Source organism: Phyllobates terribilis, unplaced genomic scaffold, assembly GCF_046119375.1.
Source record: "Phyllobates terribilis strain yellow unplaced genomic scaffold, ASM4611937v1 Scaffold_2__4_contigs__length_985480577, whole genome shotgun sequence".
NCBI classification, from domain to species: Eukaryota; Metazoa; Chordata; class Amphibia; order Anura; family Dendrobatidae; genus Phyllobates; species Phyllobates terribilis.
In genome coordinates this window covers 710283485-710303433 of record NW_027362762.1, presented here as the reverse complement: position 1 = coordinate 710303433, position 19949 = coordinate 710283485, and the positions used below count along the sequence as shown (strand labels likewise).

Genomic DNA, 19949 nt, shown 5'->3' with positions numbered 1-19949 from the left:
GGAGCTACGGTGGGATATGGGCGTGGTGTAGCCCGCGCTGAGTTGCGCACCCTCGCTAGCTCACAGTCCCTTGTTAGTCTCCGTCCAGGCAGCATCCGGACGTGGAGCGGTAGGATTGTAGCTGGATCAGCAGCGGCAGGGGGTGATACCGGGGGAGTCACCGGGTCGCTGCATCTGTGAAGAGGATTCCCGCGTCTCTCCCTGGGGCCCCCTCCCCCAGATTCAACAGGGACTGGTTCCATGTGCAAGGATCCCAGTGACAGGCTGCTTCCTGGCACACCCCCTCTCTGAGCCCCAACCCAGGCTAACTTCTCCAGCAGAACTTCAAGCTTGTCAGCTGAGAGCCCCCTGACAACAGCCTGTGGTGCAAAGGAGGACGATCAGGGGTTAAGGCTGCCGGGAGTGATGGACTGAGGCGGTGTTCTCCCCCACATAGCGCTGCTGGGCTGAGCCACCTGTGTGTCCCCATCCATCACATGGGGAAAGTTCTTGGAAGAGGCCATTAATGGGTTAAGAGCAGGTCACCTGGTGTCTGTGCAGCTGCCCAGTGGCTGCCTCCATTGCTGCTGTCAGTGACCCCATAGAGGTGGCTTGTTGGGCAGGTGAGGGTTAATGTTTCCCCCAGATTGGCTCCCATACCCGCTCTCCCCCAGGGGCTGTAGGGGGTGTCATCTAGGCTGATTTGTTCTTGTTTAGTAATTGTTTATTGTTTTACTCCCCTCCCGTAGTCTGACACATTGATTTCCTGCGTCCTTTATCGTTGCGATCGGATCCGTCTTTGAGGGTCCTTTCCCGGAGATATTGCCTTGTCCCTGTGCACACTGTGCAGTTTTCTTCCTCCGTCCCATGGTGGGGGAGCCCTGAACTCTGATTTTGCTGGCGGATTGGCGCAGCTGTTGTGCCAGTTTTTGTTCTCCTCTGCTCGGGTACATGCTGAGCTGTCAGATGTGCTGTCACTGATGCCAGCTGGGAATTCAGCAGGTATTCTTCATCATCACTTTTCAGCCATTGTGTGTGTTGTCTTTGATTATGTTGTAGTCTTTCTGTTGTCGTTGTTGGAATATTCTCCTAACTGTTGAGCGGAGAGGTTAGTGCCGTCTCCCGTATGCGGCACCATGTCCAAAACGCTGAAAAAAAAGAAGCACTGGCTGAGCAAAGTGCAGGAATGTGGGCTATCTGGGATGGGGGGAGATCCGACTGCCCTCCTGGAGGTCCGCGGGGGCGCTGAGCACGGAGAGTTCCCGTTCCTGGGCCGCCTCCGAGAGGATGCTGCAAGCTATATTGCGGGCAAGGTACCCAGCCAAGGGGATGTACTGCTGGAAGTGAATGGGACGCCCGTCAGTGGCCTTACACACCGGGATACCCTGGCAGTGATCAGACACTTCAGGGAACCCATCCGTCTGAAGACCGTCAAGCCTGGTAAGTGCCTTGTGCAATTTATTCTGGAGGCTGAGGTAATGTGCCGGCACGGAGCCCAGGGCCGGCTTTCTGTAAGGCTCGGACATTCCTGGTTGCTTATGTTTCTGGCTTTGTTAATGTCGATTTTCTATGTATGTGGCGGATTTGAATGCTCATGTTTTTCCACTTTTGTGATCAGTATCAATTATTTAACCTCATTTATTCTTCCACAGAGACGTAGCTGTCAGCAGTTCCATATTGGAAGTAACTTCTTCCATTACTGTCTGCTCTGTGCAGTAGTCATGGATCTGTAGTCCCACCAGTAACTTTCCTGTGTGTGGGAGACTGTTACTATGGTGATTATTGGGGGCTGTTCATTCCCACAGTGTCCCCTCTGAAGTTCACAGCTCAGCTGGGCCTTACATTTCAGTACCGGATATTCCATAGTGGAATCTGTTGTTGCACTATTGATGTCACTGCTACATCACAACGCAACACAAGTGAATGGGGTCTTGAGGTCATCGGAGGATGTTGCAACAAGCAAGTCACAAAAAATCTGATCAGGTCGGACTTGCTTGTCATGGTCGCAGTTTGACCCCATTCACTTGTTTTGCAATGTGATGTAGCAGCAACACATAGTGGCTTTGGTCACATGACAAGCATCGCGAACAGTGTCGCCATCTAGCCTCAGCCTGAAGGCCAAGGTCACTGTAGTCTTCAGACACATTTTGTTTTGAGTATCATCGGGGATCCAAGAGTTAAACCTCTTCTGGTCCCCAGAATGGAGCATCTGAACCATTTCCCCACTAGTCATAGATTTCTATGATCTAGTGGCTGCAGTTTAGGGTGTTCCTATTACAGTCCTATTTGGTTATTATTAATATTTTTAACTCTTTATACCACTCACAGGACAGCAAGAACCGGTTTTGCTTGGGGGGTTCATTTAAGGTGAACTTCTCAGTTCCTTGGTTTGGAACTACTAAAGTCAACATTGGAAATTACTATAATCCAATCTTATATTGCTATTATCAAACCTGGTATTACAGGTCCTTGTATCGTTCTCCTGGGTGACAACTCTAGTTGAGAATAGAATGCAAATGTGCCAATGCTATATAGACATATGCCCGATGCCAGCCTTTACAAACGTGGTAGTTCTGGCATTACATATGTGCCAGCAAAATTTAAGATACCCAATTACTGGGGTCTCATGGAAAAGTTATCCCATTTACTGATTATAAAAGAAAAGCTTCGTATATAACAATGTTTCTGTTATAATTTTCATTTCCGGATATTTTAAAACCCCTTGTAAATACATGTTTGGCCTCCTTATTTCCTAAGCATCAGCTGATAGACATCCAGGCTGTGGCTCAGCGCACAAGCTGTGACCAGTGAGTGACACTTCTAGTCCTCCATGCTCCTGTAGAGATCATCATGTGTGACGCTCTCGGCATACTGATATGTAGGACTGCCTCCTCAACACCAGAAAGACAGAGAAAAATGGCTCCCACTCCTCGTTATGAGAGAATCCATACCCTGAGAAGTTCTGCACCTAAGATCCAGGGCAGATTCAGGCTATCTAATCAGATATGTGGATGAGGCTTCCAGTATATTGTTACCTATCAAGGGGGTTTGTAAATCATGCAAGGTTTTCAGGACTATATGACCTTTGCCCCTGGCTGGCAGACAACGAGCTCTTCGCATTCCAGTGTTGGCCCCAGAACTAGTTGGTCGGGTTGTACTGGATTTGCCGGTGTGATGCATGTGTGTTGTTGTGAAATCTGGCGGTATCAGGGAGCATATGTACATATGTATAGATGGAATACCAGGGGAGATAACATTATTTGTAGACTGTGATCCGTCCTGTGTACTGTAACACTATGATTCCTGCTGCTGTCTCTAGGAGGACATCCCATTGCGTGCGGAGGATGTCACACTAGGCCTTTATTACCTAGTCGTGTCCCACGTGTGCACATTCCCTCAGACGCTTCTCCCGACATCTTACCGTAGTGGAAGGAACTTCATATGCCGACCTTGACATCATAAAGGCTGATGGTTGTATCGTTTTTTTCTAGATTCGAAGTGCTTCTTACTACCCTTAGAATTAAAAATATTTGTTCCTAAATAAAATCCATCCACTGGAGTCCTCTTCTTCTATCAAGTTTCTTTCTTTGCTGAAAATCAATATACCTCTTAATGCCACCTCTGGTAAAACTTCTCCAGGGAAAGAGGGATGTGGGTAGAACTCACCATGTCTGTAGAACAAAGCTTCTCCAGAGAAAGAGCGGTGTGGCTAGAGGTCACCATGTCTGTAGAACAAAGCTTCTTCAGGGAAAGAGGGGTGTGGCTAGAGGTCACCATGTCTGTAGAACAAAGCTTCTTCAGGGAAAGAGGGGTGTGGCTAGAGGTCACCATGTCTGTAGAACAAAGCTTCTTCAGGGAAAGAGGGGTGTGGGTAGAGCTCACCATGTCTGTAGAACAAAGCTTCTTCAGGGAAAGAGGGGTGTGGGTAGAGCTCACCATGTCTGTAGAACAAAGCTTCTTCAGGGAAAGAGGGGTGTGGGTAGAGCTCACCATGTCTGTAGAACAAAGCTTCTCCAGGGAAAGAGGGGTGTGGCTAGAGCTCACCATGTCTGTAGAACAAAGCTTCTTCAGGGAAAGAGGGGTGTGGGTAGAGCTCACCATGTCTGTAGAGCAAAGCTTCTTCAGGGAAAGAGGGGTGTGGCTGGAGCTCACTATGTCTGTAGAACAAAGCTTCTTCAGGGAAAGAGGGGTGTGAGTAGAGCTCACCATGTCTGTAGAACAAAGCTTCTTCAGGGAAAGAGGGGTGTGAGTAGAGCTCACCATGTCTGTAGAACAAAGCTTCTTCAGAGAAAGAGGGGTGTGGGTAGAGCTCACCATGTCTGTAGAACAAAGCTTCTCCAGGGAAAGAGGGGTGTGGCTAGAGCTCACCATGTCTGTAGAACAAAGCTTCTCCAGGGAAAGAGGGGTGTGGCTAGAGCTCACCATGTCTGTAGAACAAAGCTTCTCCAGGGAAAGAGGGGTGTGGGTAGAGCTCACCATGTCTGTAGAGCAAAGCTTCTTCAGGGAAAGAGGGGTGTGGCTGGAGCTCACTATGTCTGTAGAACAAAGCTTCTCCAGGGAAAGAGGGGTGTGAGTAGAGCTCACCATGTCTGTAGAACAAAGCTTCTTCAGAGAAAGAGGGGTGTGGGTAGAGCTCACCATGTCTGTAGAACAAAGCTTCTCCAGGGAAAGAGGGGTGTGGCTAGAGCTCACCATGTCTGTAGAACAAAGCTTCTTCAGGGAAAGAGGGGTGTGGGTAGAGCTCACCATGTCTGTAGAGCAAAGCTTCTTCAGGGAAAGAGGGGTGTGGCTGGAGCTCACTGTCTGTAGAACAAAGCTTCTTCAGGTAGTGATACCCATCGCTACCTGGTTATACTGCACTCCAAAAATGGATTGATAGATAGAATACTGTAAACTTTAAAGGGGTTGTCCACCACTTGGACAACCCCTTATTGATCTAAATATTTGGCTCCGATAAAATTATGCTCACCTCCCGTGCTGGTGCCGTTCCCGCGGTGTCAGCATTCGCGTTCCCGGGGCTCTCGTGTGGTTGATGTGACACGTGACCCCAGCGCCCAGTTAGCACTGGCGTCACTGACTCCGCCTTCGGACAAATCAAACATGAAGAGGACATCCAGGCTGCAGCTGCTCTCTGACTTCCTCTTAATGTTTAATTTGACAGGAGGCGGAGTCAGTGACGCCAGTGCTGATTGGGCGCCCCAGTGAGAGCGAATGCCGACACCGCAGGAACAGCGCCAGCACGGGAGGTGGGTATAATCATTTTTATTTTATCAGGGCCAAGTGTGCGATATGAGAAGGGGTAGTGGACGCGATGCATTCTAAGGCTGTGTATACACGATGCGTTTTTGGTCCGTTTTTGACGCTGCATATTTTTACCCCGTCATCATCTTACAGTTCCAGAAAACTGGATGGGATTCATAGAAATCTCATGCCCGCTGTGCTTCTTTTTTACCCAGCGAGAACCTTTAGCATTGATAAATTACATTTAAGTATTATTAAATCATTTTCAATATATTATTAAAGAGATGATAAATGCATATGATGGGATCATCCATCTAAAGGCTAGGTAATTGAGGCTGACTGTAGCCACAAGTGGACTTGAAAGGAATAGTATGTATATAGGAAGGAATCTAAAATACTTGATTTATTTTTTTTACTTAACGGGAATTTGTCTCAAGGTTTGTGCTATCTCATCTGAGAGCAGCGTAATGTAGGTAAAGAAACCTTGATTCCAGCGATGTATTGTTGTGACACAGAGTTCTTAGCTGTAGCATGGAGAGCTCATAGTGCTAACCCTGAGCCCAAACTATAGCCTTAGGACTCTTTCACACGTCAGTGTTTCCAGTATGTGTGGTGACAGTTTCCACATGTACCGGAGACACTGACACACACAGACCCATTCAAATGAATGGGTCTGTGCACATGTCAGTGTGTTTCCATGAAACGTGTGTCCATGTGCTCCACACGCTGACATGTCTGTTTTTGGATGACAGAACGGATCACACAGACCTATTCAAGTCAATGGGTCCGTGTAAACATGTGCCGCACACGGATGCCATCCATGTGACACATACTGGCGACTGGGAATCAGCTCTACAGTTAGCACTGTTCCCAAGCGCCGGGTGCTGAACGCTGCCCTCATCATGGTTCCCTGCCGGTGCTGTGATCAGCACAAGCAAGGACAATGATTTTTACACATGTGGACACACTGGGAGCAGACTACTACTACCCTCCTCGTTGTCCCTGCTGGTGCTGATCGCAGCGCTGGCAGGGAACCATGATGAGGGCAGCGTTCAGTACCGGGTGCTTTGTGAACGGCGCTAATTCTACATTGATTCCCAGGCACTGGTATGCGTGCTCCTGATGTGGCACACGGTTGCCACACCTGTGACACACACGGGACATGGATATCTCCGGTACCAGAGATATACGGACATGTGAAACTGGCCTTATATGTACATTGTCTAGTGACAGTGAGCTGCTCATCACAGGAGGGGGTGTGTTCAGACTAGCAGTCAAGTAATACCTTGTCCAGTAGTGATAATGTCCAGGTGATAAGACCTTCATTGTAAGTACAACAGCTCACAGCCTGATAAAGTGACATATCACTGAATTCTGTGTTTTAACCCCTACATTGTATTACATAGCAAAAACCTTCTGAGAGATTCCCTTTTACTTCCGAGCCAATTCTTAATTACATAGTTTTCTAGGAAAGATGGGTGACAAGCAATATAGCGACAACCACACCTAAATGGTTAACTTCTGCAGCAGTAAAGAAGCAATCAAAATATCTGCTTAGGACACCAAGAAAGCCAGGCGCTCCGCACAATCCCTGTTGGCGCTGCGCTTGTACCCTGATACAACTTGTCTTCTGCTGGCAGATTCCTCCTGTACTAATCTCTGACCTTGACTATGAGAACAGATCACACGGGAACCTTTGCTCCCCCTCTCTTGACAAATGGCCAGAAAGTCACAAATGGCTGTCCTTTCTTTGTATCCATGTGGCTGTAAGAATCCTTGGTCCCTGTGCCCAGTACATTGTTTATCTTAGGGGGGAAATGGTTGGGCGTCAAGTATTTTGACCCTTTGCCTGACCTATGGTGTAGCCTTGACATCCCGAGGGGAGACATTCCAGCAGAAATGCCAGCCATGTAATTGACTTTAATGCCTTTTTCTATACTTTCTTGTTAGGGTTTGAGGTCGGTCGGCCATTTCTTCAGTCTGTTGTGTCACATGTTGGTCCTATGATGGAGCTCCCGAACGTTGTGCCCGGCGTATGACCAAGACGATGCTCCGACGTTGAGTATTCGGTGCCATTTTTATTCTGCACCAATTTACTAAATTAGGTTACTTGCATTTTTATTTCATTGCATTTTTTAGTTATTTTTTTATTGCGTTTTTTTTTAGCTTTGGTTTTATCTTTTTGGTGTGACATGTTTTCAATTTTTTTTTTTGCCTACTTACTGGTAATTAGTTTTGATAATGCTTTATTGGTCATGTACAGATTAAATGTGGGCTTTAATTGAGTTTTCGCTGCGGAAATACAATAAAAGCTCAAATGCATTTTTTTTGGGTATGTACACATGTTCAGTATTTGCAGCCAAATAATCTTATGCAAATTCTGCTATATTGGCAGTAAAAACATGTTATTGGGGTGTTTTGTGTTTTTTTGCATGCATTTTTTTATGTGTTTTTTTTTCCCCTTTGTAACGAGTAAAAATACTATAAAAACGCAGAAAGAATTGACATGCCGCAGATTTAATTCTGCACGGAAAAAATAAGTAACATGAGCATGAGATTTCACTTTGCCGGTGCTACAAAATGATTCAGTTTTTCTGACAAATCTGCGCAGAAAAAAACGCTGAAAATACTTAACTTGTGCACAGACTCAGACTCATTCAACTCTATGGGTAAAATCCACAAATTAAACACACATTAAATGCAGGAGAAATTGGCATTCAAAATCGCACTGCGGGTCACTTTCCGAAGAATTAAAAAAAAAAAAAAAAAAAAAGTCACAGTGGGCGCGAGATTTCTATAAATTCAATCCACTTTGCTTGAAGTTTTTTTGCACACAAAAATACTCAGCAGAAAAAGCTCATGGTGTGAACTTGGCGTAACGTAACATGGCGGCCCACGTATCACATCTTGTCGTTTTTTGTTCCCGTCCTCCCTTGTACATTGCTAGGTGAGCCCCGCTGTCTGTGAAATGCAGATGCAGCTGGGGGACATTTTTGTTACTGAGATAACACAGGACTGTGAATTCCCACAGGTTTTGTGTTTCTGAAGCTGTAGTACCTGAGGATTTTCTTAACTAGCCTCATACAGAGTGTGTACGCCGCGATTTGTTCAGATCTGTTTTCTTTCCTGTTTGGATGACAGATTGGCTTGGCATTCGCTGGTTATGCCCACTATTGGGGTCTGAATGCCGGCACCTTGTGACGTGCAGCTCCTGATGTCTGCAGTGCGTCTGAATGAAGTAGCAGATAGCCATAGTGCTCAGTGCAGTCAGCTGGATACCAAATCAATCACATTTTGTGGGAAGATGGATTAACGCAAAATGAAAGCGAAACTTTGTTTCCAGATGCCAACCATAACAGCTTGTAAAGATGCCAACCATAATCCCTCCAAACCCATATGTATCTGCCTTTCTACAGAAACTGCTTGTAAGGATTATGAGGTTAAATAAATCTGTCTCTTAATGTGAATTCATCAGCAGGTTTTTGCAACCCCATGTGAGAGCAGCATGATACAGTGGAAGAGTCCCTGATTCCAACGATGTGTCACTTATTGGGCTGGTTTCTGCAGTTTTGATAAAATCCCTGTTTTCTCAAATAAGGATGTAGCAGTTCTCTGAATGCTGAGCTCTGTATAACCCCGCCCACACTACTGATTGGACGCTTTCTAGCTACACAGTAAGCTGCCAATCGGTGGTGGGGGTGTGGTTGGACTACATGACAGCTGGTTCACTAGTCCTCTAGTGATAATCTACTGATAAGAGTGATTTTATCAAAACTACAGCTAACATCCCAATAAATGGCACATCACTGGAATCAGGGTCCCTGTCTCTACATTATGCTGCTCTCAGATTAAGCAGCAAAACCCGCTGACAGATTCCGTTTAACAAGTAACCATCATTTTATTTTATTTCATAACTCAATAGTACAAGTAAGGTAAGATATATTACAAAATGTCGTATCGGAGAATTCTGTTTTTCACCTCCTGGATTCACAGGAATAATCTGTTTTCAGTGAATACAGATTTTCACATTGCTGAGGCATAAGATGAGTTGCTGCTCATAGAAGTTTATGGAGAGGGGAGGGGAAAGATAGAGGCAGCCTTGGCCATGTTCACCTGAAATGACACTTACATTTGACTACTACACCTACACACAGATGTCCACACCTACAAACACACATGTGCATATACGCAAGGTCCAGGTCACTATATGGCTGTTTTTATCATCCCTCCCATATTTTTTTTAATCAAGGCCCAAAGCACAAGTGTGAATGTGGCTTGAAATATTTCCATACTGTATATAATAATATCCGACACATGCAGAGATCTTGGTTAACGGAGTAAAATGGGTCATGTTCAGCTTGTGACATCTGGAGGTGTAACTCTTGCATGGACACTTCTGTCAGCTGTATATAGTGCTGTTTTGTGTACGTTCCCCATGGCAATTGTCATGTTGAGGAATGATTAGCTCTGTGGTTAGTGTTGATTGTGTAAGTGAAGCAATGAGCAGAGATTCTGTTTTCTCCATGTAACTTTGAACAAATTACTGACTTGGTCTTAAAGGGAACCTGTCATGTCCCAAATCGCTATTAACCTGCTGATGTGGGGTTAATCTGCAGGTTTGTAGCATTCAGAAGCCAAAGATATTGGGAGGAAATTAACTTTATTCCTCCTGGCAGCCTCCAGCTTTCAGTCATAGAGGCGCAGCCGACTTCAGTCACCGCTCAGTACACAGTGAGTGAAAGCTGTAACCACGCTCCGGCTCTGTACTGATTCACTGTAGAGCCGATTGTCAGTCAGAGCTGGAGCGTGGTTACAGCCTTCACTCACTATACACTAAGCTGTGGCTGTGCCTCTATGACTGAAAGCCGGAGGCTGCTGGGAGGAATAAAGTTAATGTCCTCCCTGTAGTGGGGCTTTCATAGCAATGGCTGCAAAGCTTTAAAATACTATATAGCTGCAGGTTAATGGCATTTTTTGACATGACAGGTTTCCTTTTACACCATAAAGAATTATATAACATATGCTAATCTGAAAAATGGAGATCAGACGATGAAATATTTTAATTAGGTTACTTGTATTCATTAAGTGTGTTGGGTATAAGGGTTCACGCTCCATACGTCCTTCGAGTAGAGCATTTTTTTGTGACTGTTACAGATGCAAAATCTGTATCTCCAGCTATGTACCGGAATGCAAAATACTTAAAGGGGTTTTCCCACGAACAAAGTGCAAACTAATCATCTGTGATCCCATGCTGTAATGTCTGTACACTCTTATGCTGCCCAGCGACTGTAGTATAATCAGACCATGTTCCTGTACGGTCAGATTCAGCCATTATACAGTACACAGCAGGGACACATTTATAAGATTATCTCGGCACAGGAACATTTTTTTTCAACACAAAATTGTGGAAATTATTTTTATTCCAAGATCTATTGATTAAAATGTTGATTTAAAATTAACTGTTCGTAGGAAAACCCCTTTAAAAATTGGTATGTATGCATCTGTAAGGACTCATCCAGACATGAAAAACTGAATTTCATCACTTTTTGGTCGGTGCGTCAGTTTTTTTTTGATATGTAAAAAAACAACAACCTGATGACTGTTTCCTAATTTCTTATATCAGTCAGTACTAATGTACAACTAGGATGGCACCCGTGGGCTGCCCTAGTTTTTCAGACCCCTAATCTTTAACTGGTAATTTTTATTTAAGACTGGGATGAAAACTGAAATGTCTACATTCTTCTTTTTTTGTTTTTTTGTGTCTGCCAAAAAATATAGACATGTGAAGAACTGCATAGACGATGTACTGCAAAAACGCAACGTGTGAATATACACTGACTGCCAATCAGTTTGCATGTAGACAACCTTTGGTCATTTAACGGCCACAGTCAGCCAGTGTGAATGCACCCTTAGTAACCGGACCATAGTGAACCCTTCAGTTGGCTCCATCAGGCACTGCGGAAACATATGTCCACCTTTGTGGGAAGCCCATTACCAGGACAACAGAGCGGTTTGTTTGAACAGACTTTCTTAAAAGCTCCAATTAACTCATGGAAAGAGTATTACATGACCTTAATTGTCATTTTCCCACCAGCAGTCTACAAAGATTAGGTCTATTGTGCTGATGTCTACAACAAAAAGACAATAAATTCCTTCCTATAGTGTCATCGCTGCCTGTGTGGTGTGCTAGGCTGTTGTAATAGTTTTGTTTGTTTTTCTTTTATTTTGTTTTTCTATACCTTTTTGAAGTTTAAAGACTGACCTAAATCTTTAATGCTGCCCATTCTCAAAGGATCAAGGGCCTTAAGTAGAAGTTGGTTCATATAGGAGACTTATAGATAGCAGTTTAGTCCTTTTTTAAAATTATTTTTATGCTAGCAAAATAATAAAAAAAAAATGTAATGAACATCATATGTTTTATCAAACTTCCAACTAGAAAAGATAATACACTCTCGATACTTCAATAAAGCTCCCTATGAGTAAAAGTGTATTGAAATGTATTTATTCCCCGTGCTTAGTAATGTTTTGCCCATGACAGTATATTGTACTAGTTTAAAGCATGGCATAAACAGTAAAATATCTCATGTGATTGAATCATACCAAATGTGTAATGTATTAATAATCTCTTATGATGATCTGAAACATTCTATATTGTGCAATCAACTATTGTGGAAAGTCTTGTGGTTACATAATCCCTAAAATTTCTGAATGAAAAGGATATTGTGATATTTCTTGTTCGTGATTATTTCCTGCATTAATACATTTATGATTTACTTGATATTTAATTTAAAGAGGACCTTTCACCAGTTTTAGCATCTTAAGCTGACCACCTCATGAAATAGTGGCTACAGAGAGGAATAAAATGTATTTATTTTTTAATTTCTCCTCTCCGTTGTGGAGATATTAGCTTCTAAAGTGTAGGTTATAATCTAGGATGAATCCAAGAGGGTGTTAGCGGAGATTCTTTTCTGGGGGCGTGTACTTCTTCTCCTGTATGATGTTGACCAATTATATGCAGATGGAGCCTTGTAGGGATGAAAAGAACACACCCCCAGAAGGTCAGAAGAACATGCTTTCTCCTGTGAGAAGTAATGATAGACAGCCTTGCTCTTAGCCCTGATTTATGCACTTACTGTGTTATATAGAGCCGAGTGAGATTTAATACACCACTTGTAGCTTTATTTTAAGGCCGTCATTGTGAGGAGAGGTAGCACATCCAATGTGAGTTTGAGTACACCTTCAGCTTTTATCTCATGGCAGTCAATGTGGTTGGAGGGGGGAGAACAGCAGAACTGAGTGTGATTATATGCACTTCTGCATCTTTCCTCTCCCAGTGTTGTCAGCTGTGCCCCTCCCCCCACTTTATCTGCTGTGTGATGAAACCTGAAGATGTTTATGAGTTTTGCTTTATACTAAACTGTAGATGCAGAGAGGACACAGGAGAAACCATATTCTTTGTCTGCGGGTGTATTATTATATATTGTATTATTCTCCATGAGGGGGGAGAAGAAGAAACGCCACCTCGGACTAGTCCTGCCTCACTAGTATATGCAATGCCGCAGGATACGCTACAGCGTTGGTAAATTATAGAAAACACAGTGTCAGAATACAGAAATCCCCATACGTTCTGCTTTACTAGCGGTTGGGGACCTGACAGGTTCCCTTTAACAATAACAAGCACTGTTTTATATGGCAAGTATCATTTTGCTGCATTGACCATTTCAAGTCTTTTCAGCAACCTCTTTTGGCGATTTCTTAGTCTTGGTTCTCGCCAGCGCTGGGGACGATCAGCAGGGAGCGCTGTGCTCATCGTTCTCTCCCCCTCCTCTTCCTCCCGTATGTACAGTCAAAACAAATTCTAATAATGCATCAGCCTCATAAACCTGCTTGTCAGATAGCATTCCTGTTGTGCGAATCTGTGTTCACTGTCAACATAACCCATAATCTTCCCATTGCAGTTTAATCCCTTTTTCCTTTTTTTATTTTTTGAAGGTATTTTATCCCTTATTGAAGTTTTATTAGCCCATGTTTTTTTATGTTTTTTTTTTTTTGCTGCGCCCAATACGCAGAAAATCTATAAGATGCCACTGAAGAGTTAAACCAGTGGGAATGCTGAGCTCTCTGAACCGCTGGCAGACATTGTACTATTCCTTTGTCCTTTTCCAAAGAATGATGAAAGTGGTGGATAGCATTTACAAAGGGTTTTCTTTTCTTTTTCGTTTACATACATGATGTATCACTGTAAGATGAGTGACTGGTATAAAAAAAATATATTGCATCACCGATTCAAGTAAATCTGTTACTGTTTTTTGCTATGTAATCTGAGAGTGGCATATTGTAGGGACTGAGACCCTGATTTCAGTGATGTATCACTTATTAGGCTGCATGCTATCATTTTGATAAAAAAAATTCTCTGCTGCAGATCTAGCAGTTCTCTGAATGCTAAGTTCTGCATAATCCAGCCCACATCACCGATTGGCAGCTTTCTGTACACGGTGCATAGGCAGAAAGCTGCCAATCAGTAGTGGGGGTGTGGCTACACAGCAGGAGGACTATGTGGCAGAGACAACTGCAGTGGGGAGAAAATGAACTTTATTCTCCCTGCCAGCATTCGGGTTCAGTCATGGAGGCGAGGGTACCAGGAGTCATCGTTCTGAGAATACAGTGTGGCAGCTGTAACCGCGCCCCCGGCACTAACTGACAGCTGGCCGCAATGCAGAGGGAGCGTCAGTCAGAGCCGGGGGCACGGTTACAGCGACCACTCTGTATTCTCAGAGAGATGACTGAACCTGCTTCGCCTCTGCCCCCATGACTGAATTCAAATGCTGGTGGGGAGAATAAAGTTAATTTTCTCCCTGCTGAATTTGGCTGCGTTCAGGCGCCGGGCAGCATAACAACATTGTTAACCTGCAGATCAACCGCGTATTGCAGGTTAACAGCGTTATATCTGGTGACAGGTTCCCTTTAATGAATTTTGGCAGATTTTACTCAAGTACGCACTCTATTCAGAATGGCATACGATAAGCCAATCTTGACGAATCGGTGCCTTATGTCTTTCATACATTTTAGATTAACGTCGTTGCACCTGCCAATATCAATGGGACTGGCCGACAGTCTATTACATATGAGGGGCTCCTAAATCTTTCCCCGACAGATGATGTTTTTGAAGGGAAGTTCCAGCATGTCTGATTTTCGGACTACTGATTCTTTTTGTTCTCTGAGAAAAGCCTCCGCCAGAGGAGTCTGGCACCTCCATTCTCATAGGGCTTAGTCAGGAGAAATAGTTGTTCCCCAAACAAACGCCTGAACCATTGTTTGGCCAACAGCTATCTACTGTGTATGGGGGGGCTTTAGTCTCTTAAAAATCTTGTGGAAATCTAAGGGGTTAATCTTCTGCTTATCTCTTCCATTTTTAGCTGTTGGGTTACTGGAATACCACCCCTCAGTGATCATTTGTCCTACTGCAGCCAGTTATCCTACAGCCAGACGCAGGACAGTGAGGCGTCAGGCTCACATGTGCAGTAATCATTCATTTGATACAGATCCAAGAAACCAAAAATACAGGTTCAGTTTAAAACTGATCCTTTCATATTGCCTTCAATGATGTAACAAACAGATCCAGCAGCAATCACTTATTTATTTATTTTTGTGGGACACAAGTTGTGCAGACGCAACGTTTTGGACTGGCCCACATAACTGATTGCTGCTGGATCCGATCGTTAAATCATTGAGGTCAGTGTGAATGGATCATTTTTAAACTTGATCAGTTTTTTCTTCAGGTTGAAACTGATCCAATATTTTTGTTCACTGGATCTGCTTCACACGGGTGTTCATAGGACAAAGTTTTAATTGGAAATAAGGTACAACTTGGTCATTTTTATGCATTTATTTTTCTGTGCGTTTTCGTTGTTTAGTGTTCCTTGAATGCTCAATCACTCTCAATCCGGGGATTTGCGTAGGACCTATTACCGTGTCCATCATAGGTCTTACTCATTAACTGTTGATGCTTTTACTTTGCCGAACTTCTCTAAACCAGACGGCATGGCAGACCGTGACTTTTCCCAGCTGAACTTTAAAAAGAAAATACTGTAATTTCTAAATGGTTGTTATTTCCTTGCAGCCGGCTTTATCTTTTACCAGGTCAGGGTTATTCGCTGCCTTACAAGACAGTATTTCGGCCACAGATGTTTAGTAATCTAGAAAGGATCTACCTGAGCCGCCAGCGGTGCAATAAAATACAGAAACCAGCCGGAATGTTTTCCTCTCATTTATAAGCCTGTCCTGTTTGACAGCAGTAATGTTTCCAGAATGGCTTGGATCGCTCCTGTGTTTGGAGGCTAGCAGCATTGCGCAGAATAACGTTTAGATCTAGAAACTGCGATTTTGCGCGAACCGTCTCCGCTGTCACAGATCAGTAGAGCCGTCAAGCAAATCTGACTCTTAACATTTTAATTGCTGACTAGAAATAATATTCATGAGTTTCATGCTGGCATGCCTGAGTAATTGAAGCTATAATACCAGGCATGTGATACACGGGCTAAGCAGATGGCTGTGTCTGGAAGTAGGAAGAAATTGAAACGAACGACAACCAAGAATACAGATGCATACTTCTAAAGCAGGATTTCTAGCGCGGTCTGGCTGCTGAAATAAACGCTCTAATTCCTGGAGCGAGCTGATTTCGGATCCCGTTTGCAGGCTGCAGAAGGCCTGGCGCCGCAGTCTGTGGCCCATTTTATTGGTTATTAAATAATTTCCTTTCCCTGCATATTATAATTAACATTTTCTGTCAAATTTGGATGTTTGTGGAATTTTTTTTTATTTTTCAGAGGCAGAGTGCACTACAGTTGGATGCAGGCTAAACTATGGTGACTCAGTGGTTAGCCCTGCAGCCTTGCAGCACTGGGGTCCTGGGTTCAAGTCCCACCAAGGACAACATCTGCAACCCACATGTTTGTGTTGGTTTCCTCCCACACTCCAAAGACATACTGATAGGGAATCTAGGTTGTTTGCTCTAATGGGGACAGTGTCGATAATGTCTGTAAAGCGCTGTGGAATATGATGGTGCTATATAAGGGCAGGTGCAGACGGCCGTAGGTTCTCTCATTCGAGATTAGGCAAATGACACTCTGATCAAAGAATGTGATCCGATTCTTTCGGATGGGGAGAAGATGGAGAAAAAAAGTCTCCATCTTCTCCATTCTGTCAGTCTGTGAAAATCGGACTGCACTCAGATGTCATCCGAGTGCAGTCCAATGTTTCCCACTGACTCATTGACTTGCATATTGAATCAGCGATGTGCAGTGATTTATTTTATTTTTTTCCTACTTGGGCAGACTCTGTCCAAGAAGAAAATCGGACATGTGCATGACCCCATAGACTAATGTAGGTGCGATATTTTTTTTTCGGATCGCACTCAGACCGAAAATACACTCATCTCCACCTGACCTTAGTGACTAAAATTAATAAATTGGCTACAAATCTTGATAGCTTGTTGTGTATTAGTGTACTGCATTGACTGGATTCAGTGCTTGTAAGGAGGGCTCAGGTGAGAGAAACTTTCGTTGTTGAAGTGAACACGATCCCCAACAGCATGTATCAGGCACTGGTTGTATGATCTCAGCCATATATGTTTGACTCAGGGGACTGAGCTGCTCGGGAGACTAGTCATACAGGCGTGTCCGCGGCTTCTTCTCCCCACCGCTGCCCTGGAATGACAGGTGTCTCCCTATACATGCACACAGGGAGAGACCTATTACTCAAGGGCAGCAGGTGTCGAAAAGACAACAGGGGACCTACCTGTCTGGTTAGTCTCCTGTTCAAGGTATGCTGCGGTCAGACATACCTGGCAGAAAGCTGTCAGTTTCACTTTAATGTATTTCCACGCTTTGGATGTGAACAAGAATTTTTCTATCCACTGTCAGCAAGCGGAGATCTTGACATTTCAGAGAAAATAAAATCGAATTTAAATTTTAAAGTATCAAAGAATTTCATTATATTATAACAACTATTTTAAAGTTTTTTTCCAGTTCCTTAAAATTGATTGCTTATCATTAGGATAGACCATCAATTTTTGGTTGTCAGACTCGGCACCATCACTTGTTTGAAGGGGCCACATTGCTTCTTCATGCGCCGTGTACCCTTCATTGTTACCAGGCCCAATGGGCCTGAGCTGCGGTACCAAGCACAGTTGATATTAGAGGTAGAGCATGTGCTACATGGTGTAAATGATGGAGACTTGGTGCTCACCGGGGCGCCGTCACCTCTCCAAACTGCTGTTGACTTTTAGGGGATTTGATGTTCACTGAAACTTTTTAGTCTATTCAAAATACTGATTGGCATGGATGTCTACACTCAGACCCCCACCAATCTAATAACAGTGATGAACTCTTCTAATAAAACAACATCCATTTAAGACCCCCTGTCTGAGAATGTCCATTCTAGATTTGCTAGGGCATTATCGGAAAACCATGAGAACTATGGCTGCACACGTGGTCAAAATTGTTGGAAATTAAAGAAAAACCCACAATGGTCACAGAAATAACTCGAATCTGACAAAAGTAATACTAAATTAAAAATCTATGACAATGAACAAATGAAAGTCAGTCATTGCTTTTCAACCCTTCTTCCACAGAATTTAAAAAAAAATTAAACTCATGAAATAGCCTGGACAGAAATGATGGTACCCCTGAAAATAATGTGACAAAAGGGACATGTTAAATCAAATTGTGTCCACTAATTAGCATTACATGTGTCCAGGGTCGGACTGGGGTGCCTAGGGCCCACCAGGGGAACTGACTCTAGGGGCCCACACTACAGCCCACCATAAACGGTTTTATTACTTGTTATGCTTGTCTATAATGCACTATAGTTACATGATTGGCTGCGCTGTGGAGCACTGAGCGGCAGGACTTTGTTCGAACAGTCATTCCGTACTGCCAGAGTCCCTTTAATGGTAACTTGTCACCTTGAAAAACGCTATTTATCTGCAGATATAGGGGTAATCTGCAGGTAAATAGGGTTTAAAGCCTGGTTAGACGGCTTAATGGAAAAGCGTTGGCTACACGGAGAAAATTACGTTTTATTCTCCCTGCCGCCACTCGCTTCCTGTCATAGGATCGGTGCAAGGAGGGAGACATTACAGTCACTGCGAACTACAAAGTGAGGGTGCTGCAATAACGTCCGGCACCTTGATTGTGACACTTCCATGGAGGCCAACCTCAGGCTGAGCTTCATTGAACGACTAACATGGCAGCAGCACCTGGTAACTAGTGCTGAGCGAGAATGGTCAGATAAGGTGTGATCCCAGCATGCTCAGGTGTTATCCAGGTATCTTGTAGTGCTCTGCTAATATGCTCGAGTCCCCAGGGTAGCATGTTTTGCGGCGGTAGACAGACGCAACACATGCAGGAATTGCCTGTTTGTTAGGTAATCCCTGCATATGTTGCTTCTGTCTACCACCGCAAAACATTGCTACCCTGGGGACTCGAGCATATTAGCAGAGCACTACAAGATACCTGGATAACACCCGAGCATGCTGAGATAACACCTTGTCCGACCACGCTCACTCAGCACTACTGGCAACCCATCAGCAATCTGCAACTGCGTCACAGGGGGCAGAAGGGAGCAGGTGACTGCATGCACCGGCCATCGTGCTAGCTAAATGCTGCTGTCAGTGATTGACAAGGGCACTTAAATACTCAAAACAGCAGCAATCAAGGCGAGCTCTGATCACTGCTGTTACAGGCAGACGCCGGCTATGTAACACAGCCGACATCTGCCTGGTATGGAGCAGGCTCAGCTCCTGAACCCGCTCCATACAAGTACAACCCTATGGTTATGACAAGGTTAGCAAATTTCACTTGTCTGTTCCTAAATGTGGAAAGACAAATGGAATTCCCTAACACATGTGAGTGAGTCCTAATAGATTTAGTAAAGGTGTCTCAAGCATATGAATGTTATTACACACCACAATGGACTCTTACATACACACATCTTACAAAATACATATTATTCCAGATACGTAGACGCGCACAAACACGCAGAAGCGCACACACACGCAGACGCGCACAAACTCATCAGTACATGAATACATCATCTGAACCACCATCATTTGTAATGTCAGGTCAGCCCCATATATCTTTGTATCACATAAACCTACAACTCCCAGTATGTAACTAACAATAGAGATACTGGGAGTTGTTATCAGTCATCATCAGAAAGCGGACCATACAGGAACCACAGTACTGATGAGACGCAGGCAGGATCACAAATGAACATTTACATCCAGGTATCTTACCTGAGACGGCTTCTCTGATTAGAGTCGTTCTCTCTCTTTTCGTCTCCCTCTTGTCCAGTCTCCATGATGAGTTTTCTCATCCACAGCTCGTCTCTGCAGACTTCCATCTTCTCCGGTCTTCTGCAGATCATCCCCACACGATGCCCTTAAAGATAGCAGTGTCATTATAATGCTCCCGAATAAAAATATCTACACTGAGCCCCTGAATAAACCTAACTCTTACAATGCTCCCTGCACAAAACATGACATACACTCTACCCCTCTTATGGTACCTGCTCTCCACACTGTCCTCTCCTTACCATACTGGGCCCCCTCTTCACATTGTCCTCTCACACTGTGTCCCCCCTATAGTGCCCAGTCTCTATACTGTGCCCCTTCATCACACTCCCCCTCCTCAGCATACTGTTCCATCCTTGCTGTGCCCTCACACTGT

The 19949-nt window shown here is 44.1% G+C and overlaps 1 protein-coding gene across 2 annotated transcripts in view; it reads left to right on the top strand.

Moving 5' to 3' along the window:
* The first annotated feature begins 4 nt into the window (after positions 1–4).
* MAGI3 (membrane associated guanylate kinase, WW and PDZ domain containing 3) overlaps positions 5–19949 on the top strand; it is a 362774-nt gene continuing 342829 nt past the window's right edge. Inside the window, exon 1 of one of the 2 annotated variants that reach the window (XM_073667171.1) lies at positions 5–1419. In XM_073667171.1, the coding sequence (XP_073523272.1) occupies positions 1116–1419 (304 nt within the window). In that variant the 5' untranslated portion in view covers positions 5–1115. The remainder of the gene's footprint in view (positions 1420–19949) is intronic. The other variant, XM_073667169.1, reaches the window with a different exon arrangement.